The 23,987-nt window shown below is 39.6% G+C and overlaps 1 protein-coding gene across 2 annotated transcripts in view; it reads right to left on the bottom strand.

Moving 5' to 3' along the window:
• Positions 1–277: 277 nt before the first annotated feature.
• shdb (Src homology 2 domain containing transforming protein D, b) overlaps positions 278–23,987 on the bottom strand; it is a 30,501-nt gene continuing 6,791 nt past the window's right edge. The window contains exons 3-8 of one of the 2 annotated variants that reach the window (XM_017717576.2): positions 23,250–23,400; positions 15,408–15,608; positions 9,135–9,218; positions 7,917–8,082; positions 5,706–5,825; positions 278–1,288 (exon numbers count right to left, since the gene is read on the bottom strand). In XM_017717576.2, coding sequence (XP_017573065.1) covers positions 1,102–1,288; positions 5,706–5,825; positions 7,917–8,082; positions 9,135–9,218; positions 15,408–15,608; positions 23,250–23,400 — 909 coding nt within the window. In that variant the 3' untranslated portion in view covers positions 278–1,101. The remainder of the gene's footprint in view (positions 1,289–5,705; positions 5,826–7,916; positions 8,083–9,134; positions 9,219–15,407; positions 15,609–23,249; positions 23,401–23,987) is intronic. The other variant, XM_017717577.2, reaches the window with a different exon arrangement.

Below are 23,987 nucleotides of genomic sequence, written 5' to 3'. Positions count from 1 at the left end.
ACCGATGGTGATAGTGGATGCCAAAAAACTGGTGATGATCAAAGGAAAGCTGTAGTGGTCATTTTTAAGGTGGAAGTGAAGGCAAAAGGATACAAGACCTAGCCATGTTTGGAGTGTATTATAAGAAGGGCAGGCAAATTAGATTCTGCATCAATTTTCTTTTTTAACTTTTAGAAATCCAGTGGTGCCTGACCTCCAATTGAGGGGGCCCTGCAGCTATGCCCCTGCTTCAAGCTTTATTAACTGAAGCACCTACAGAGAAGACACAATCAAAGCATACTCTCTCCGGAAATTTTATTACATAATATGTAAAAACAGATTAAATGTAGCAGCTAAAGAAACATATTTTTCATCATTATTTTATCCTGATTACACTCTTCACAACAGCCCCTCTGGAACTGAATAACACGATTCAAATACCACTTCATTACTGCTTATAAAAAACAAAACAAAAACAGGTAAAATATATAGTTGTAAGCTTATGCAAGACCATTCTAATGAACCAAAATGATTACTTTAGAACAGAGATACCCCAAGGAAACACTGAAATATTCTAAATTAGTCAAGCAGGGACACTGGCTGTGGCATCTGGCTTCGTGGCTACCAGACCAAGCAATCTGAAAAGGTCCCACATGGATCAAAGGGCACGTTGATTAGCGGTGTAATCATAAAATGGCCTGTGGAAAGCTCCTTTACAGCCACCATAAAAGTCTCCAGTTGTCCCGAGGGACATCAAGGCTGACAATGAACACGAGCACAAACTAATCAAGAGTCATTACGGTAGAGATTAATGAAAGAATGTTAGGCAACAGATCAATGTAACAATGGTCACATAGAGCTTATTGGATAGTCAAATACTGCTGTGAGAGTCTGATCTTTGTGATGAGATGCTTTGTCAAACCACTCAAGTCAATTAAGCATTAAATTGGGCACGAGTCTTCAAAAAGCGGCTGCCAGTTTGTCCAAAATCCATGTCCTTTTTAGCTTCCTTTTTGTTTCAATTGAAGATAAAAGATCAGATCAGCATTTGGTACCACCAGTACCGAGTCCTCTGTCCAGTGAATCAGCTAATAGCACCGAGGCCCGCAGTGCTCTAGCCAATCACAGGGTCTGTACCAGCACAGGGAAGAGCAGGGACAAGTGCTCAGCTCCTCGGATTGGCAGCTTGTGTGTCGTGTAATAATGGATGACTTCAGGGATGTTGCTGAACGGAGGGCTGTTCTGGCCCAGGATGTACTTGCCATCCTTCGACTGGCTAAACTTCATGTGCATGAATCCCTGGCAGCTTCTGAAGAGCAGGAGGAGAGATTTGAATTTAACAAACAGAATTCAAGAAGATTAACCCATTTTTCCATGTTTTAGGCAAATGCATGTGGATGACAAACTAGGCATTCACAATAATAATTAAAAAAATCATAATAGGATGTGATATGCAATAATCTAGTCAATGTATTGATACTTGTTGCATAGCTTTGCAGTGGTCTAAATTGATGTGTAAAGAGGATCACTTTTACCACCCAAACATGTCAGATGGCACATCCAGATATAAAACACATTTTCAAGTCATCTGAAAACATGTATAACCTAGACATTGTATTTGAGCACCCAAATAAACCTTAAACACAACGATACAAAGCACTACTACTACTACTACTACTACTACTACTACTACTACTTTTTTTCTAGCAAAATAAACAAAAAAAGTAAGGTCACTAGGGGTCTTTGTGGTCCCTTGCCCACTCTTGTGTCAGAATAAAAATTCTTTGTGGCTGTTTGTGCTGCATGACATTTGAGATGATCAGAATTTACAGACGTTTTTTGCAATTTCAGCAAAAATGTTTCATAAAATCATGACAACCCTTTTATTTATTTATTTATTTATTTAAGAATTTTGTATTATTACCATATTTTTAGGTTACCTATATATGTAGTGGGATGTTTGCACCACCTGACTTATGTTAATAAAATAATAAACTATTTTATTTATCATTTTAAATGATTAAAACACATTTTCCAACAGTTTATTTAATCTGCATATATGTTAGAAGGGACACACCACCTGATATTATTAGATGTCTGAAATTGATTTTATATTTGATGCTGATATCAAAAACTAATGACACAGGTGTTAAGATGAGAAAGACACATGAGAATGTCTTTTCAAAGCTGTTCCAATGCTTGAGCAGCATAGTCATAAAGCAATGCTTTCACCAAGGTTTTGCTGGGCAATTAAGCAGGAGCCTGTAAAAGCTCCATTTACACCACTGGAAGTACCAATTACCTAAATTAGTTATCATAAATTCTTTCTGAAGGAACGAACCATAACAGCTCTGAATGAACAAATAAATACAGAATTACAGCTTAATTCACAAATTCATGAAACGTTCTACATAATTACATGTTGTACAAGCGTATTGATGTGGTCTGCAAGCTGTGCAGGAAGCTCTCTAGGTTCAATGTTGATGACCACTGAAACTATAAAGAGCCAAGAGACACTCTGCAAGACTCCACTTGCAGCACAATGGCTAATCAGACAATAAAGGAGCATTCTAATCACTCGTATTTCAACACCATATGGACTGTGCATTAAAGGGAATTAAACAAAGGATGAAAGAACAGGACAAAGGGACTGAGCAAGAGGTCTGGTGTCTGAAAGCTCGGAGAGTGAGGCTACACCTCCCCTTTAAGAGAGCCCAGTTTACACCTCTAGTTTTCTAATTATAGAAACAGTGGCTGAGAGGTGAGATCTAATTGGCTGCTTACAGTCTGTCATTAAAGTACAGTATGAGGGAATCAAAACACAGCAACAAGAAGGGAAAATGCCTGTCAGAAGAGACAAGCACCTAATCATAAAAACAGACACATTTTTGTTTTCCTGCGGAAATGTCCTTTTTTCACAGTCCACTTTCACGCTGTACTTTATGCTCCACTTAAGAAAATTGCTTTTCCACCTTGTGTTTTACATGTTTAAGATAAAAAACTGAATAACGGGAGACTTTGTGAAAGGAGGCAATGTTTTCCTGGTAATTCATATGGAGTTAGCCTTCGTGTCACTGTGGTTTTAGAAGCAGATTTGTGGCGAGGCTGCCGTTGCTCTGGTTTCTATCACAGCTCCAACATGACAGGAGAAAGAGCACATGTCCGTCATTGCCATTACACAGTCCAGACTAGTTCCTGTAAACAGATCACTTAGAAGGCTTATGGGTTTACGTTGTTTTTTGGAAGGATCTGTGATTGTTCAGAATTTGCACAGGCATATTTTTAAAGTCTTCAGAATGTGGGTGATTGTGTGTGGCCTGCCGCAGGCCATTCATATTCATCAGCACGAGGGCAAGAAGGCTTGTGTGAAGTGGGGAGTGATTCACCTGACTGATTACAGCTGAGAAAGAGAGAGAGAGAGAGCGAGAGCAAGAGAGCGAGAGAGAGAGAGAAAGAGAGAGAAAGAAAGAGCGAGAGAGCGAGTGAGAGAGACAGAGAGAGAAAGAGAGAGAGTGAGAGCGAGAGAGAGAGAGAGAGAGAGAGAGCGACTAGGCTGAATGGGATACGGTTCAAGATAGTAATTAGAGAGAGACTGGGGCAGATAAGCACCTTGACAAGGGTGGATAGATTATCTGAAGAAACTTCAGCATGAAATCAACAAGGCTGATGGGGGGAAAAAGCAGAGGGAAACCATCAGGGCCCCTTCAGACCCTAAAAATTTCTGGGAACTAAAAAAATACATGTAGTTTGTAGTTCATTCCTAGGCAACAGAATCATGCTTGTATTTAAACTCTGCAGGTATTATGCTACTACTCTGGCCTGGTCAATCAAAAATTGTTTTTTGTTGTGGTATCCAGGTAGATATATCTAAGCATGCCCTCCAATCGGTTAGGACTTCAGGAGCTGAAAAGAAGTCTGAATGTGTTATATGAACAATCAGCATAATTACAAAGTCAATCATTATTAATTACAAAGGAATCAATCATGTTTTGATGTCCAAACGATAGATTGGAACAATTTCGTGAGGAAAAAAAAATTTCACTCTAGGTCTTCTAGAAGTCCTAGATACACCACTGCCTGTAAAGACAAACAGCAGCCTAATCAGTGGGTTGCTAAAAATAGAAAACATCGGCAACAGGTCTATAACAGAGTTCATCCCTAAAAGTATCGCTGCTACAAAGGTAAAAATATGCTAGTATGTTTGTCACAAGCTTCAAGTAACACATGGAATGTCTTTTAGAGGCCCTGCGACAAACACAAGGTTTTTAAAATGGTTTTAATAGTTGCCCATTTCCACCGGAGATGCACTACAGTCCCCAGTATGCACTGCAGCACAGTGTGCATTCTGACACAAAACAACAATCTATAGGTGGTTGCACAAAAGAAAAGATGGCTGTCTAGTTCAAGCAAACAGTTAAAAAAAAAACACAAAACAAAAAAAAAACCTACCTAAAACTATTTTTATTTAGAATTATTTTTAAAAAAGTATTAAATGCCTATTTTGCTGTTGTTTCGGCATATTTTCAATAAACAATGGTCCATTATCATATAGAGATCCTCAAGTTTTAAGTTAAGTGATACTTTTTTGATCCCACCTCCGCATTTAACCCATCCGTGAAGTGAAACACCACATACACACTAGTGAATAGACACACACACTAGGGGGCAGTGAGCACACTTGCCCGGAGCGGCGGGCAGCCCTATCCACGGCACCTGGGGAGCAGTTGGGGGTTAGGTGTCTTGCTCAAGGACACCTCAGTGTGATACTTTTTTGATCCCACCTCCGCATTTAACCCATTCGTGAAGTGAAACACCACATACACACTAGTGAATAGACACACACACTAGGGGGCAGTGAGCACACTTGCCCGGAGCGGTGGGCAGCCCTATCCACGGCACCCGGGGAGCAGTTGGGGGTTAGGTGTCTTGCTCAAGGACACCTCAGTCATGGACTGTCGGCCCTGGGGATTGAACCGGCAACCTTCCGGTCACAGGGCCAGCTCCCTAACCTCCAGCCCACGACTGCCCCACAGAGTTTTTAATAGTTATGGCTCTAATTGAAGGCCTAGTGCCAAAAGTCACAATTTACCACTGAAAAACAGATAAAAGAAAGAGGGATAAAAACTCATAACAGGAAAGATGGGCAAAAGTCCTGGACCGATGGTGGGATGAATAAACAAGCCAATATACTTGTGTTTGCAGGGGTATAAAAATGCTTCAGTGCACTATGATGCATCAGTCAAATCAATTATCAGTCAAATCAATTATAATTAATTATAATAGTATTCAACAAAGAATATATAGTATATACAAGAAAACATAGTAGAACCCCCAAAACGCTTGATGTATTATTTTTGTATATATCCTACTACTGTGTAAATAGTTCTCTAGATTATATTTGTTTTTTGTTTTTTTTTCTATAATTTTAAACCATATTCAAATAAGCAATTGAATTGACTTGAACTATGGTGAAATTTGGTATTCCATGGTGCACCAAATCCTTTCCTAAAGAGTCAAATTCAAAGCTACACAGAGCTAGGCTATCTGGGTGATATGTATAATAAGGCCTCTGTTCTTGGCGATGTGGCAATAATATAATCTCACAATACTTTGACACATTTTCACAACACATAATATGAATCACAATATTCTTTGAAAGACTGCAAAGATATATTTTGTGTTTTAGTTTGTCTTTTATTTAAAAAGCAGTGGTCATTGTACTGCACCTGAGAGAGAGGGAGTATTCAGAGTGGCTGGTCTCACTGTTCCTCACCAGATAACTGCACTCTTTACACAACGTCAACAAGGACTCAGCATCCGAGCGGGACAGAGCACCATGGTACCACCTGAAAAACACACACAGTGTCACACCCTTTAAAAAGTAAATCAAAGAGCCTCTGAGCTCTGAAGAAAGGAAAGATACTGGCTGCACAAAATGGACTTGAAACGTGACTGTTTGACATCACTATGACAATAAGAAAAGTGATAAATTATGATTGAGATAGTGTGCAGGCTAACAAACCTCTCCTTTAAATTACACCACTCACCATTCTGCGAATTACAAAAAGATGAAATACTAATAGCTACATCCATCAGAACTGTAAGCACATTTCTATGCCCTACAAGGCCTTCCAAAATGAATCCATATGTTTAGTTTCATTTCCTACATTCCCATGTTTTGCATGACATCACACTGTATAGTCGCTGCCATTCTGAGGACTCAATCAAATGGGGAACAGGGCAACTCTGCACCAACTGCACTAGCAAACTTACAAAATCCCATCTGTCGAAAAACGACATAGTTTACAGACTCAAACAACATTCAGTTTTATATTTAATGTTCATGTTTCTCCATTCAAACATCATTTAAATCTCCGGAAACTGAGAAGTTATACCTGGCTGTTTGTGGAACCATTAGGAGGACAACTGTTTATATCTCGGCTGTTAACATTAGCAAAAGTTATCTAAATACCAGCATTGCTCACATCTGTGTTAATAAGCTGATGTCGCCTTATGCTCCTATGATGACAAAAAGTCTCATCTCCTCTTTATTGCAATACCACAGGATCCTTTAACCACCCTGACTTGAAGAGCCAGTGGGCTTCTGTGCTTTTAAATGCTTTGAGAAACTCTCCAGAATCACAAGAGAGCTTGTGTATGTCAAGAAAACACAAATTTGGTAGCTTGTCCAGCAGTTTAAGTGGGATCAGGTGTTCAGGGGGAAACTGTATAATGATCGCAGCCCATTTTATTGACTTTGTTGAGGTAACGCTTTTCTCTTCCAAAGTAAGTCATTTTATCCATCTTTCACCTCTAGTTATGTTTTTGTGGAGCAGCGAATCTAGAAATTCAATTCCAAATATAGTGGCCACAATAAAAAAAAAAATCATGTGACTGAAACCCTAGGATAATCTACAAAAGCAAATACATATATATTTAATTCCTTGTAAAGCTCCTTATGGTGAAGCAGGTTTGTTGTGACAGTAGACATTACTGCTTACGGATTTCACACACAATACTGGGAGTATTGATCATCACATCTGAACCATTTTTATAGGCCAGTAGTCTAGGACAGAGTTTTTGAGCTGTGCATAGACGCATCCTGTAACTGTCTATTTAGCTGTATGGTTCAGTTACTTGCTCTTCATGCAGGAGGGCACAAGCCCAGCACCGAGAAGCACTTGTTGAGTTTGTAGAACTTCATTCTTACCAGTCAAATTTTTGTTTTTGCACAGCGCTTTTTACAACTGATGGTGTCACAAAGCCACTTCACAGAACTCCAGAGAAGACAAAGTTTTAACATGAATGTAACCCCCCCAGGTGAGTAAGCCAGGGGTGACAGTGGCAAGGAAAAACTCCCTCAGAGCTAAGAAAGAAACCTTGGGAGGAACCAAGGCTCACCAGGGGGGACCCATCCTCCTCTGGTCAAACTACCTACAAATGATTATACTACTAATATTAATAGCAGTAGTAGTAGCAGTAGCAGTCAGTTCCATCACTCTGTGCATGAGGCAATTTATTCTGTTCCCCATTTCAACCTTTGATGCTGTATTACTTATCATTATCACAATAATGATAAATATATGATTTATCATGCAACCACAGTGAACACCCTCAGTGAGAGGAAAATAATGTGTCCTCCACAGTTGACGAACTGCCCGCTACAGTGCAGACACACTCCAGCGGCCTGTCTAATAGCATAACCATACACACACACCACTCCCATAAATCATTTACACACACTCCTAAAACACAGCATGCTGGGATTGGCTTCCCAAGAGCACTGCACAGAACAGATGAGATCATCAAGCCATTTCCCAAAAGTCCCAAACTGCCATTTTCACCTTTCATCACTTCAGAATGTAGTATAGTGTTTTAGTATATACTGTACTGACTGTGACAGCCAGGCTAAAATCTAGCACTGTAGTGTAACTCACACTTGTTTCTCCAGGGGCAGGGTGGGGTCCACACGCTCACCCAGCATGGGGTGAGACTCACTGGGCTTGCGGAGCTTCATGTTGCCTGTGACAAGAGGAGCTCTGGGGGAACGCAGACGATCTGGAGGAGGAGAGGAGCGCTCCCAGTCCGCACCCTCAAACTGCACTATAGGGAGAGATTGAGAAACAGCAGAACACACAGTCACAAACTGAACAAAATGACTTTATTTTACTGCTACTATACTAATAGTTAAAGGACCCATACTCTTCTGCATTTTTACCTAATTCCTATTATAACTTAAACTACTATAGGCTGAATGAGCGGTCACACGCATGACATACGTCAGGCATGTCAAACTGGGGACTTTCCAGGCCAAAAGGCTGCAGATATTAGTGTTTACCCTCATCTAACACTCTGAATTCTGAAGACCTTGCAAATTAGCTGATGAGTTGAATCAGGTGTATTTAATAAAGCAGTATTTTGGGCTACGAGGACTGGAACCTGATACATTTGACATATGTAAAAGACTTCTGTGCTGACTGGCTCCTCTGTATTGTGCTTCTTTCAAAAAGCAGAGCTGAAATTTACAGAACAAACTAACATTTAGACTGAAATTCTCAGGGACCTTGGAAAAAATAAACCTCAGCCATTCAGATGTCTGGATCCTTGGGAAGCAGCACTGATAGATTTGCTTCATCAGGAACATAACATTTGTTTTCTCTTCCTCTTCCACTCCAATAACTGCTACAGCCCATCTGCTGTAACGACTCACTATTACTTCACTGCTGAAAGCTGAATGAGAGATCACATCTAAATTTGTTAATAGGTGTGACATCAAACTGGGCTGTTTTTACAGCTTAGTTTGCCCAGACGGACCATAAGGACTGGGGAGCGAACAAAACAATTTGGAACACTAACAATATTTACACAGAACTTATTAATTGAAAGCATGGAAATATTTTCTATAATATGGGCCCTATAACATGCCTGGACTAAATCCATATTGTTTTTGTGGGTTTAAGCAGGAGGCACAGCAGCATAGGGAGCTTTCCACAGGGACATATGGAGCAGTGACCTGAAGCAGGGAGAAAAGGGGGGTTCTGGATTGTGTAACTGCAGGAGGCATGCTGTGATTGTGACTCAGCAAGCGAGACATATGCAGGACATACAAAGGGGGCAGCAGGGGTCAGAGATCAGCAGGGGGTCACAGGGGTCACCTTGCTCGCCCAGAGAGGGCTCCTCCTCTAGCTGGCCCACTGGAGGGGGCCAGGGCAACTCTGCCAGCTCCTTCAAATCTGAGCCTGAACAGGTCACCACCCCAAAAAAAGTACAGATGGTGGAAGGAGAGAGAGAGAGAGAAAGGAGAGAGAGAGAGAGAGAGAAGGAGAGAGAGAAAGAGAGAACACAGAGAAAAGAGAGACATCAGAATTTGCAGATGATGAATTTAAGTTCTAATCGGACCTGAACTGACCAGAAAGTGACACAATAGTGCCAGTTCTTGTGTACTGACAGAGGTAAAACAAGCAGCCCCCACTTGAAATGGTACAGCCTGATTCTTGTACAAAGATTAGTGATAAGATGAAGCTGAAGTTAGCAGCAATTTTCCTATATGAATCATGACAGTAGTGGCCAGAAAACCAAAGTGGCACCAAGAAGATGAGAATGAATAGCTACTTACAGAGGATGAGGACATATCCGAGCAGGTGGGCAAGGAGAAATGATGAAACTAATTCACTAACTTGGGATAGTCTTAATCATCTAATTCCCGGTCTTAAAACAAGTCCCACTTCAGCCATGGCGAGGACACAAACGTGAAATCTAAACCCCCTGCAAAAGTCTGACACGTATCTGGAAAATCAAATCTGAAGCCAACCAAATCAGACATGAGCAGTCAGGTGCCATCTGGTTCAGACAATTTTTTTAAGCTCTAGGGTGAATGGAGACATAATTACAGAGGCTAGGAAAAAAGGAAAACTGAAAGCTGTTGATCCTTGGTGACAATCACCAGCATCAGCAGGCACACACGATATAATAATGAAATCAGAAATAAAATGCAGCATGTGCACCAACTTATTACCATCTCAATCCTGCACTGCTCATTACACAGACACAGCATCAGTGCATCATTGTAATGCACACAGTCACATCTCACACTCAAACAGGATTACATGAAGAGATGGCCAAGGGGGAGGTGTGCATGTGACAGCTTTATAAGAGACCACCAGCCATGACGCCCTCATTCCTTCTTTCTAAAGGAGTGCTTGAACAGGAGAAAGGAACAGACAGCCCCATACATCTCCTGCTTGTCTGTTTAATTATTGAAGCCCTGGACCAGCAGACGTACACAGCACTTTCACTCTGCTCTGGGTGCATTATTGATGTGTGGTGTCACACAATGGCCTCATGTGGACAAGCAGAGAGGGCTGGATCAGAGGGTGACCCCCATGAGCCAAACACACACACACACACACACACACACACACACACACACACACACACACACATATTATATCATATACATCATTTATACAGTCAACAGTCCAAATCCTCCACTCCGCTCATTACAATGGTTCCATGTTGCTACTGCCACTGAAAGTTTATAATGGTTTATCCTCAGGTCTCCAACAAGCACTGTCCAGCATGGTCTGATGTTGCTGAAGATATTGCTTCAAAAGCCATTTAAAAGCTGTATTTGAATGAGAGCGCTACAGTTACAGATTCTATCATAGTAACATGCAGCACGTGGGCAGCTGGGCCTGGAACTGCTAATGTACATGCAAATGCATTACATGATAATTTAACCCATTTATAGTCATTTTATTTATTTATATTATGTGAAATTACCTACCTGCACTGGCAGATATGTTTACTTCCCCTAAGTGCAGTAAAATAAGTTCACCTGATGTCACTTATTTGTTCACAAATAGGTTAAATACTCTTGTATTCTTATTATAATCTCACTTAGAACTACTATATTACACAAATTAAATACCTCTATGGGCAAAGATATTCTGATTTAACACCTGTTTATTCTTCAGTATATTAAAAAAAAGCTCAGTATTTAGAGATGAGTGGTCAGGCTACAGAAACTGACTACAGACAATGATATCGACTTAAGAGTCCAGCAGCAGTTGCAGTAGAAAAGGCAGGGTGCGATGAGACTCTCTGAACTGTCACTGTGCGTAAACATGGTATAAATGAGGGCAGTCCTTGTATACTGAGGTTGCTAAGCAGCCATGTTGCACCCTTCCTGCTCCAATCCACATCAACACCTTCCAGCCTCTCCACACACACACACTCCTCCTCACCTGCCAGCTCCTGTAACACTGACAAAGGGCAGCACATCAGCCTGAGTTAACTACTGACCTGAAACCCAGAGAGAGAGAGAGAGAGAGAGAGAGAGAGAGAGAGAGAGAGAGAGAGAGAGAGAGAGAGAGAGAGGTGAGGTGTGGGGCAGTAGGAAGAGAGAGGAGAATAGAGGGAGAGAGAGATACACACAGATGCAGACGTAGTCTCTGGCCTCCACCAAAACACATATAGGCAGCTAACCTGTAGCCGTGTCACTGTGCATTACTGAACAAAGGGACAAGCAACTCTCAGCAGGAGAATCAAACAGGCTGAGTGCTATTCAGAGATGTGATGATTGGGTTACTGCAGTCATCAGAAACACTGCACCACTTCTTCCTTTTAGTTTTTCATTCGAATATGAGAAGACAGACCGCTGTCCAGAACGATCTTCATATTAGAAACAATGCATCTACTGGTAAAATAGAAATACACACGCAGCAGAGTAGCTATATTGTAGAGAAGCACAGAGAAAACCACTCTCCATAAAAGCATTTAAAAACACAGGCAAGAATGAATCCAGCCTTCACGTCCTATCAGAAAAATATAGCCCCAGACTTCTTGCTCTTATTCCATTACAGGCCATCTTTTTTAATCAGTTTCATCTTGACTGTTTATCCCCCGACAAACATTTATCCTCCCTCTCTTTCTCCTCCCAAGTGAAACATTAGTCCTCCTTCACCTCCCCGTCACTCGTCCCTCTCGTGTACTCGCAAAAGATGGAATTGCACAAGACATGTCTTTTCATTAATGTCAGAGAGAGAGAGAGAGAGAGAGAGAGAGAGAGAGAGAGAGAGAGAGAGAGAGAGAGAGAGAGAGAGAGAGAGATAAATCAACAGTAGAGCTAGTCTTCTTTCCCATGGGCTTTCTTCTAGCAGCCTGACAATCCAGCACATACTAGATCACTTTATTTCACTCACAGCAATGCACACACGCCCATAAAGGACTTTCAGGGCAGACTAAATTTTTCAGGCATGGAGAAAAAAAAAAAGTGATTCAAGAGGAATAACAATTTAATATCTTCATAGTTTACAAATCAATGCTATCAATGCTGTCAGAACAAAAACCTTGTATCTCCAAAATAATAATTTTACAGGAGAAGGAAAAAACCTTCTTTACTTTTAATGTAAGCAAATGGCACCAGACTTTTTTGTAACTCATTTTGGGCCGTTTCTTTTGCTCCATTCATCGTGAGACTTACACATAATCTAAAGGGCAACAGACACTTCCAAATGATGTCAAAAACTGAAAAACAACAACATTGAGATATGCGATTTTGTTCTGACAGTAGAGATATCATGATTTGTAAGGTATTTGTAAAATGACACTACACTTTGCATTGATAATGTTAATGAATTTGTTCTTCTTAAGTGCTGGTATTTTAGACTAGGTATGAGTGACATGGTAAAAATATTACATCGTGATACTTCAAAACAGTTTTATGATACATGATATGCATCACACTATTTATTCAGATTTGATGTATGTTCTGATACACAGTTGCATGCAAAGTTTTAGGGACTCCTAGTTAAAATGACATGTTTTGTCAATATTCTAAGTGAATACATTAACACATCCTCTACAGAAAACATACTTCTGTACATTTTAATGCACATTAATGTTTATTAATTTAATGCACAGTTTATTTACTGAATTTAACATATTGAAGAAAAAAAAACTATAAAAAAAGTGGCCTGTGCAAAATGTATTTTATTCCATTATGTTATACTGAGTCAATACATTTTCAATGTATTAACATGTCGTTTTTAAATTATTTTCCTGTAGAGGATGTGTTAACATATTTTCATAAAATCAGCAGAACATGTCATTTGACAGGGATATTCAAACTTTTGTATACCACTGTACGTAGCAAGTGCATTTTTTGATATCTCTCAACGCTAAAACTGAAAATCAATATTGTTCAAAAACAATACAGATCATATGTCGTTCAGCATGGATATATCGTGCCACTGGCCTCAGTGAACTGCATTAGGAGTGAGATATAAAAATCTCCGAATAAAGAATATCCAGATTCAGACAGAAAGGGAAAGTGAGGACTGAGTCTGGATCTCCCACTGTCTTTTTCACACACTCTCTCCCTGTAATCATCTCTTATGAGCGTGTAGAAGGTGTGATTGGAGGTGAAGAAAGAAGGGAGAGGTAGAGGAGGAGGAGGGGTGATGATGAAGAGTGTGGGTGTGCGAAGGTGGGGGAGGGGGGGTTAGGAGATGAATCTGCTCCCCTCAGCACCCTGCAGTGGTTTATCACACAAAGTGTGTCAGCCCTGCAGAGAGTGTGTGAGGTTGAGAGAGAGATGCATTGGTAGAGAAATAGACAGACAGTACAGACATATACAGATGCAAAGAGATAAACACACAGAAAAGGAAAAAGGCATAAAGACAAATAAAGAGCGCTAGTTTCAATCCAAAATGCTGTGTAAATGTTGTGTATAAGTGTCATGTGTCACATGTATTTGGATATAGTGAGTTTCTGTGAAAAATAACAGCCAATGTATAATGGAAAACATTTTTATTTCCCTAATAAAAGTGGTATAAACCATAACACTGCACTGATATTTACTGTATATTTAAAGCTCAAAGCAAACGAAATATATCCTAAAAAATCTTCAACAGATAAAGAGACAGACAGACTGTGATGAAATAATAGATAGCAGAACAAGCAACAGACAGACAGACAGACGGATTTCACTTTGTCTCAACTACACACAAATTGACACATCGGATTATACACACACATCTCGCTCTGTGTCTCTCTCTCACACACACACACACACACACACACACACACACACACACACACACACACACACACACACACACACACAGCAAACACTCACTTCTTTGTCTCAATTTTACACATACAAAATCTCTCTCTCCCACAGTCATAGTCATTAATTCTCCTTCATCAGTCTCTCAGTGTGTATGCGTTATGAAGGGGGGGGGGGGTGTTCAGCAGCATCTCTGAACCCTTCAGCTCTCCCTCTATCCCTCTCTCCCTCCCACTATCCATCACCCCAGCAGCGTCACAGCAGATATGCAGCACTGAAAGTTCCTGTCAGCATCTAAAGCAGCCTAATGCAACATGCTGAAATATATTATAGCCCCCCTCTGTAGTCACCAATAAAACATCAATCACTCCAAATGTTAATTTCGGTGGATTCGGAGCAGGAACACAAACACAGTAAAGCCCTAAAGGGTGCATGCTCTGCACAGTCATTCAAAGCCCTGCCCCAGTGCGAACACTTGATTAGGAGTGAGTGAGGCTGTAAATTAGCAGAAGTGCCTGTGACTCTTCTGTAAACATGAGCATCTCTCATTCACTCAATTTATTAATCTCACACCATCCCTACCTGCATTCTTCTGAGTTCCTCATGGCTGCTGGAGCACTGATGAGAAGGGGCTGTGTTGAAGACAAAGTTGAGGGAGACTGTCTCCCTTCTCCCAGTCATATTTTTGAGTATTTGGTGTGTCCACTCTTTGCCTTTATTACAGCTTCCATTACTTTTGGGAGCCTTACTATAACTTTGTCAAAGAAATCTATGGGGATATTTTTCCACACCTTCAAAGTTTTCGAAGTTGGTTGTTCTGAAAACACAGGTAGCTTCTTTATTTGACTTGCAAATGTTCTTTTCTCCACTTTTTCTCAGTAATGGCTTCTTGACAGCTACATACCCTTTCAGAGTCATAGTGTTGAGTTGTCTTCACACAGTGGAAGGATGGACAGAAACACCTGTGGATGTTTTCAGATCTGAAGCAAGAATGGAGCTTGATTTTCTCCTCTCTCTAAAGATGAAAGCTGTTTATCTAATGGGGACAGTTTTGGTGGTCTACCAGGTCTTGCATGGCTGTTAGAAGTGCCATTTTGTCCCAGTGTTTTTCTACATTTCTTAATTTTTCCCCCTGGAAAAATGAATAAACTGTACTTAATGAATAAACTGTACTTAATGAAAGAGCAGAGAGCCATTTGAGATTAAATGCTACATAGTCTGCACCGCTGCATGGCTCCATATATACTACCTGGGTGTAGAAGCCACAGTTTCATAGCATATTGCACTATATCGGGAGTTCATTAGGATTCAGTCACTATGTTTCACTGCACAGAAAGAAAACAACTGCTCCTCTTACCTGCGAAAGCCTTTGAAATGTGGTCCTTCTTCCACTCCCAGGGCTGATCGTACTCGTCCGCTGGCCTCTCGTCATCCTGCGGCAGTCTGCCCTCTCTGCCCTCTTCAGTTGGCTCCATGGGCCCGGAGCCCTGTTCCTCGTATGGGGTGTCGTACAGCTGCACCTCCCCTCTACCACGGCCTCCAGCTCGCCTCTGCAGCTCTGAGAGAACACAGTTATCATAAGAAACATCACTGTTGTATCATATAGTGTACTGTTTTCAAACTAGTAATTTTTCTAGTCCAGCTTTTTACCCACCTAAACCAAGCCATTAAGAACATGTGGAGCTCCCTACATCAAGAAATACTGATATGGAACATACTGGTACGATGACTGCACAATATATCGTTTGTTAAATATTATTACAACACTGATCATATTCATTTAATGCTGCAATATACAGACTTTTTAACCAGTTTCTTTTATTATGACTATTTTTGTTCAGCATGTTCACAACAATCTCAGATAGTCGCGGCACAGATTTTCGATTAATCAAGGCATTCATGTTACTCAACAAATGTACATACTTTCAGTCAGAACAATGATAGCAGCTTTAATATCATGCCACATCAACAGTTCACCAATTTTGGAGTGGGCAATATGATGATATTGTGGTTAATTGTATTACATTATTTGTAGTGATGCACCATTATTTTCATCTACTTATTTGCCAATGTGGATATGTAAATACTTACAAAATGTAGAAATTGGGACTAGATCCATCTGGATTAGCATTACAGAGAAATGTGTTTATTTCTGCAGAACTATGATTAAAAATGCAGTAAAATGAATAAATACAGACAGTTTAGTACAAGAACTGTTTAGCTGTTCAGTAGTACAATAAACGTGTCATTAAATATTGCTTTGAATTATCAGTCATATCAAAACCTCTATCTGATGCAGATGCGTTCTACCTCATTAACACCCAATGTGACACTGGTTAGCTGTAACCTACTGACACATTTGAAGAGGCAGCTGTTAATTATCCAACCAAAAAAAAAAAAAAAAAAAAAACTACTGTCTCTCAGCCGTCTTTGAATAATAAAAGATTCCTCTTCATGCTGATTCATTTTGTGCAACACAGCTTAAATTATTTTTGGATAAAGTTTTTGTTTTTCCTTCCCCACAGTCAACCTGTTTGTTTACTATTACAGATACTTGAAAGTTAGTCAGAAAGCACCTACACTCAAGTATATTTTGTCCCATTTAAACAAATTCAAACGAGAAAATATTTCATGTTGTTATAAATAACTAATGTGAAACTTTTACGTTTTGTGGTCATCTCCACCAACTTAAACAAAGCAGCCATTGTTTATCCTATTGCATCATCCTGATAATAGTAATTTGGGAAACTATAGATTCAAATAACCTTTAAATCTTAATGTTAATGAGCTTTAGTGACTGTGCTCCCCCAACATTTGTTTCAGGCCTAGAGGAAACACTGCTTTGTCTGTTCCATACTATGCACCTCTAACTGGTGCTGTATTATGCAGCAAGTATTGGTAGAACTTCAGGTAATTATTTGAAACTGATATGTAAGTGATGCAGTTACAAGACTGTTACAAGTTAATTAACCTACATACAGGTCCTTAAGGTTAAAGAGGTTAAGAAACTAAGGTTTCTTCCAGAAGTGGCAAAAGTTTCAGGGAACAGGACTGGATTCTACATTGAAGAAAAAAAAAAAAGAAGAAAAATAAAAATACAGCATGTGTCCTCAGCTGCAGGGCAAGCAGTAGCATTTATTCATTAGAATGGATGGAGACAGGCTGCAAGGAGAAAAACAACATGTAACATGAAATCGATATGTTCCCTGCATCGCCCAGCTGGGCTCCCTCGCCGGGCGACATTAATTATGAAAATGTGTGCTGAAGAGTGGCGGGGCACAAATTTGAAGGGGAGACAAATTGTGTTTGCACAGCTTGGCAGAGGATCAAGATTTCATATGGAGAGGCTTAACAAAACCCTTGTGATGGAAAGATGGAGAGATGGAAAGAAGGAAACAGACAGAGAGAGATAGGGGAAAGCAGATTGGGAGACACATGGGCTTCAACAGTGATCTTGAGTTTTAATGTCTCATCTAACACAGCAGCCATTTTCGTGCCATTTTCTATTTCCTTTCCACTCAATAGCTGGGAGCCAATCAACAAAAGCAAAAAAGTGCTTTTCAGCACAGGTGAGGTGTGATATGGATGCATTATATACAAAAAAACCCCCCACAGGACAAAATACACTTCCCATTTAACCGCGAGAGAATTCACAGAAAGAGAACATGAAAGCTTTTTGTTCAGACCACTAATTTTCTTTTTGGGGGGACTTTTTGACACAGCAATGCACTCATCACACAGATACAAAACAATAGTCTGAGAGTAACAGAACACAACAAGACTCATCACAGCACATTGCCTCTTAGGCAATATGACAAGAGTGGGCCTGCAAAAAATGAACGTGAATTAATCTGCCTGTGTCAAACTGTAACAATAAAAATGTTTAGCAATGTTCTGAAAATTGAAAAATAGAAAATGGTGCTTTAAGTCTGCACATAACACTGAGCTACAGTAGGTAATAAACAGGGGCTTCAGTGATATAGTAATAAATGTAAATATTAACATTAAAAGCACTTTAGGTTGCAGCGTCATAACCATGTTAACATGCTAACCCTTTACTAACTGCATGAATTCATATCCAGGACGGGTTGATGCCTTTTTTTAACGTGAAAATTGTTTACAGACTGAGGCATATCTTATACACAACTGGTTAATTAGCATAGTTGGATAGCTAATGTATGGGACAGAGGGACAAGATGAGTTGCCAAATTTTTAAGAATTCCTGTTAAATTCTTCTAATGAACAGAAAATGAAATGTCTTTGACTAACCACAGTAAAGTTAGCTCATTCTGACAAATCATCCTCACAAAGTACTATAGTTTGAGGGGTGGAAAGCTACTGATAACTCACTGTTCTGTTGCTTTGAAAACAATTCTTGATTTTTTTTTATTATTATTATTTTCAAAATTACTGACTGTCAAATACTTGTTTCACAAAATTGTTCCCTGGACAATAAACTATACTGCAAAAGAATTTGCTTGTCTGCCTTCTCACGCATATGAACTTGAGTGACACCCCATTTTTAATCCATAGGGTTTAATATGATGTCAATCCACCCTTTGTAGCTATAACAGCTTCAACTCTTCCGGGGAGGCTTCCCACAAGACTTTAGACAACGCTCTTGAGAGGTCAGACATAAATTTTGAACTCTTGGTACTCACTTGTGACAAAAGGCAGTGCTTAAAAAAAAAGCACAGCCCCTCTAAAATCTGCCCCCAAATCTGTGCTCTTTTAATGTCCAGAGAACAAACACAAGCAAAAAAGCTAGCGGCACTCAATAATCCAATCATAATCGCATGTCTGCAGTTACCTGGTTATTCAAATAGTCATGTAAACAACACACTCCAATTTCTTACATCAGAGTAAGGTCTAGAAATCCGATTAAGAAATCTGATAAAAGAGAGATGGATTTTAGCTCAGTAATCAGATTTGAAAATTGTAAACTGATTTCTTTCTCAATCTGAGCATGGGCAACACAGACAGTGCTACTGGAAATAAGTGAGCTGCATTGGCAAGCAGCAAAACACTTTTGGAGCGATGCTGAAACCAAACACATTCTTGACGAAATGAGGGATTTAAATATTCTTCAACTTCCAGATGATGTATATCCATTTTCAAGTGCCATGATGGTTTAAAAAAAAAAAAAGAAGCTGCATGAAGTATGAGTTTTGTGTTACATTTACACCATGTCTTCTTCTGTGTGTTTATTGGCCAGTTACAAAGCAGAAATCTGATTACTGTAGACCCAGAGTTTTCACACTGTCTGGTTACTCTAGTGTATGTAAATGCATTGATTGGATTACCAATGAAATGTGATTTTCTGCAGTTAACAGATTATTAAATTGTATGTAAACAGACCCAATCTTTCTCTATTTATCTTTTTTTGCATAATCCGAAAACTCAAGATACCCTTTTCATTGTGTTAATTTCATGATGAACTGACCAAGAGAAGTGGAATGAAACCACATGAAAAAAAATCGTTACATTTACTTTTATTATAACTTTAGAAAGTTTCTTCCTTCTCCTGTAAAGTTACCCCTTTGCAGATATGATGTTTTCTTCCAAGAGCGACAGTATATATAAATTTCATTTTTTTTAAATCATTGTGCTTGTTTTACATCATCTTTGCTGGTGCATGCTGTCTGGTCCAACTTGGACCAACTTGGACAAGCAAAATATTGTGATAGACATCACATATTGTGGAAATGTCCAAGTACATTATATTCAATATGTTATATTTTTGCCACATCGCCCACCCTTAGCATCTCTGCCAACTGCATTTCTAGTTACAAGCCTGCAGTCGAAACACCTCGAGATTTGAAATTTTTGACAGAGAAGATAAACGACCAGGGTGAGCGCTGGTGAGAGAGTGAAAGAAGGCCAGACGAAGAAAAAATACGAAGGCCCCACAATCAGGGGCAAGGCAAACTTTAACCTTCAAATGTCTCTCTTGTTGTGGGTTCCCTAGCTGTCTCCATAGCGACAGCTGAGGCCCCAGGGGGACGGACCCCGGGGTGAGGGGGAGGGGGGGGTGGCGGCATGTTGATGTTAAGAGCCTCCGACAGGAGAGAAGGAGCTGAGAGATTCCACTCTACCTCAGCGCTGACACTTATTAGCAGATAAGGAGGACACACAGAGATGGAATCAAAGTGCAGACGTTAACTGGTGAGAACGATCCGCACTGACGATCCACACAACAGGGCAGGATTAGGCGTTTGCAAAAAACATGCAAATGTCCAGTGAATATTCAGAACTCTATTATGGGTCTCTTGACAAAGAAAGCATCCTTTAAAGAAGGGGTGTCAAACTCAACCAGTAAAAAGGCTGTATTAAGAAATCGAATCAAAATATGCAAAAACTTCAGCAGTAAAATACAGACACTTATAGCAGACCTTGAAATATTACATGGACACTTGAATTATTCAAAATTTAAAACGTCCTCAGGAGCTCAGTCTTTTAAACCTACCCATTTACTTGAACTAGACACCTGACATCCTTTCTTTGCTGCAAGTTCATTAAGACTTGGGCTCAGTTTCAGAGCTGCTGAGCTGATGTTAAGTGTTTATGTTAATTGAACTGCAGCTGAAATGCATTTTGGTGATATGATTGGCGTGGAAATTTGCAGAATTGTGTAGAATTGTGGTGAAACCACTGTTCCATAGACTGTTGTTAGGGTAGGAGAGTAAGAGCGTACTTTATGTTGCATTACGTTGGGGACTGTAATGCAGCACATCGTGAAGCGAGCTAATATTATTTAAAAATTAAAATAGTTTGGCGGGCAGAATAGGTTTGTGTGGAGGGCCTGATCTTGTGTTTGACACATGCTTTAAAGGGAATCCTCACTGTTAAGACATGTAAGCCTCAATATGATTGTACATGGCCAGCACTGTTAAAATATGTTGCATAAACAAGCAATACTTTAGTTATGATTGAAAATTTACAGCATTCATGTAATCTCATCAAATTCAAAATGAATGAATATTTGCAAAAAACAATAAAGTTAATCCGTTTGAACATTAAATATCTCGTCTTTGTAGTGTATTCAATTGAATATAGGTTGAAAAGGATTTGCAAATCATGGTATTCTGTTTTTATTTATGTTTTACACAACGTCCCAACTTCACTGGAATTGGGGTTGTAAATGAAATACTCCCATTTGGACTATACATCATATTTTAGTAGAACTGGGCATGTAAACTATTTTTACAGCATACTTCTAACATTTAGGGTTCATGCCTAAATTATGTCTGTACTTTAGGCACATTTATTTTATAACAAACTACTTTCATTTCAATCACTCAGGCTCAGTACCAGATACCTACTTTGAAGCCAACACAATAAAAGGGACTTCTTAAGTTAAAAGTAAAAGACAATATACTAATTGTTTTTCTTTTTCATTATTTTTGACCATACTAACTAGATGTGAGCATGAATATATGAACATATTTTCCTACCATCAGGCTAATTATTGTTAACGTAATGAACAACATCCTTTTAAGAGCATGTCATGGATATCAATAGTACTTCATCAATAAGAGAGCATAATTAGGCCTGTTTAATCAGATTTAGTGCCACACACCAAGTGTAAAATAACTATCCTGTAATTTACTACATTATATAGTTTTTAATGGCAGTTTTTAAATGTCTCACCACTGGTGCATTGTGTCTAGGTCAAAGTACCATAAGAATCATGTGTTGCAAAAATGTCTTTAAATGTGTTAAATGTGTTGTACAAAAAACTAATGATTTGACCAGAAGTGACCCTGAAATATACTCCAGTCAGAACAAAAACAATCCACTGGTACACTTTGAGTAATAAATGGAGCATATCAATTAGATTAGAGATCAAATTAACCCAGCCTGGTATTTTTAGCTAGCTTCAGACAGGAGGTCCCTGGGTATATGGCTTTTGTTTAGACATAGGAGCAGGAAGAGCAATGCTGCATCTAATGTGACACTTTGACAAAGGCTTTTAACAGAGAACTTCTCCTGACTGGAGAGCAAACACCACACACACACACACACACACACACGCTCTCTGAGCAGACCCCCTGGAGGCATGGCAGAACACCCAACAATGAATGAACAGATCTCCAAACAAGTGTGAAAGACTGGCATTAAGACACTGAAGGAACAGAGTCCACTCTAAGAGTACACACTGAAGAACATTAAAATGACTTCTAAACTTGAGACTGAGTCCCCTCATCACCCCCTCAGTGAAACTGAAAAAACAAATGAACCTCCTGCCAAACTCAAACCAGTTTCACTCACAAATGGCAAGAAGAACAATGAATAAAGGCATTCATTCAGTGTAACTAGGGTAAGCAGACAGAGTTTATAATAATATACAATAATTAGATAGCGATTATGCCTTGCTTCATAAACTCAGGGCATCTTGGCATTATTACTACACATGAGCCTTGTTTCATACATACGTCTGTGTGACATGACCAGACACGGTCACTGCTTGTAAGAAAGTTCCACAGTCATCCATTCTCCAAATGCATCAACAGTCAAACCAGTTTCATTACTTTTAATAAGCTTGATAAGCAGAAACATCTGGCATAAACATTTGGCATAATTTCAAGCCTTAAGATCAACCAGAAAAATGTATAATTTAATGCATTTTAACTTAACTTATTAAAGAGGGTGATGAATTGTATGTTTGTCATGTTTTGATGCTTTGTGTCACCTTCATTGTTTTTCACTGAATCTGGCTAGGAAAAGCAGGTTTGACACCTATTCTCTAGATGCTGCGCTATTCTAGGATCTGTCTAGGACACATTGATGTGCAGTTCAAACACTCTAACCTGTTAACACGGGTGCTGAAATAAAAAAAAAGAGATGTTTTGCATCACTCACATGACACAGAAGTTGTATTTGAAACAAGCCTAAAAAAGATGAGCATCCATAGCTGTAAAGCAGAGTGTTCAGCTCTAATCCTGAAGAGCCTTAGTCCATCACAGTTTGCCGATTTCCATGCACAAACACACCTGTTTCAACACGGCAGTTTCCCAGTTTAGTATGTGTGTTTGAGCATGGAAATGACCAAACTGTGCTGGACTGCTGCCCTCATGACTCAGGAATTGGACACTTCTGTTTATCAACAGCAATATGTGACATGCTCCAGCAAACAGACACAGAGGGAATTCAAACTGCAAGGCTTTGGAAAGGAAGGCTGATGAAACACTAGACTGACCAGTAATTACTCTCTGAGCTTCATAAGGTTCCATGTAGCCATTGTTCTCAGGGGTCGTAGGAGTCTGGCGGCTTTCTGGTTGCAGATCTTGGCGAGCGTCGAAGGGGTCTGAGTAGTCGGTGTCACCAATCGCAGGGGCTGAGGGGACCACCTAAATCGTGTGAGACAATGGTGAGATTTCTTAGTGAGGTACAAAGAAGCAAATGCTTAAAATCTGAACAGTCATTCACAGCTTGCGTACGGGAAAGAGGTTAATTCACTGTTCACGCTGAGTCTTCATTGTTACCAAAACCATTTGGACCAGAGCAAAAGCCATAGTACACAGTACAGTTGAAAGCCAATCTATATTACAGTATAGATTGTATTTAGTGTTGGGTGAGTGCTTGGGGAGTGCCAAGAAATAAAAAAATAAAAATTGGGGGGGCAAAAAGTCACTATTATGGGCAACCATGATTTTTTTTTTTAAATGCCAATTGCGATTTCTTTACAGCCAAATCACCAGATGTTGGCACCAGCCATGTTGGGCAATTTTTATAGACAAAGCTTTTTTTTGCTTGTTTTTTTTAAAGAAACAAAGGCAACAACAACAAAAAAACAATAACAATGTTTATTTGCTTTTTACCACAGGCTTGCACTTCAATCTACATTAACATATGGCTAACATGCACAGCTGGGCACGTGCACCCACACACACACACACACAAAATTCAACTACAGCGTGCATGCACCTGTACATAA

Source organism: Pygocentrus nattereri, chromosome 15, assembly GCF_015220715.1.
Source record: "Pygocentrus nattereri isolate fPygNat1 chromosome 15, fPygNat1.pri, whole genome shotgun sequence".
Classification (NCBI taxonomy): domain Eukaryota; kingdom Metazoa; phylum Chordata; class Actinopteri; order Characiformes; family Serrasalmidae; genus Pygocentrus; species Pygocentrus nattereri.
This window is presented reverse-complemented; position numbering and strand designations above follow the sequence as displayed.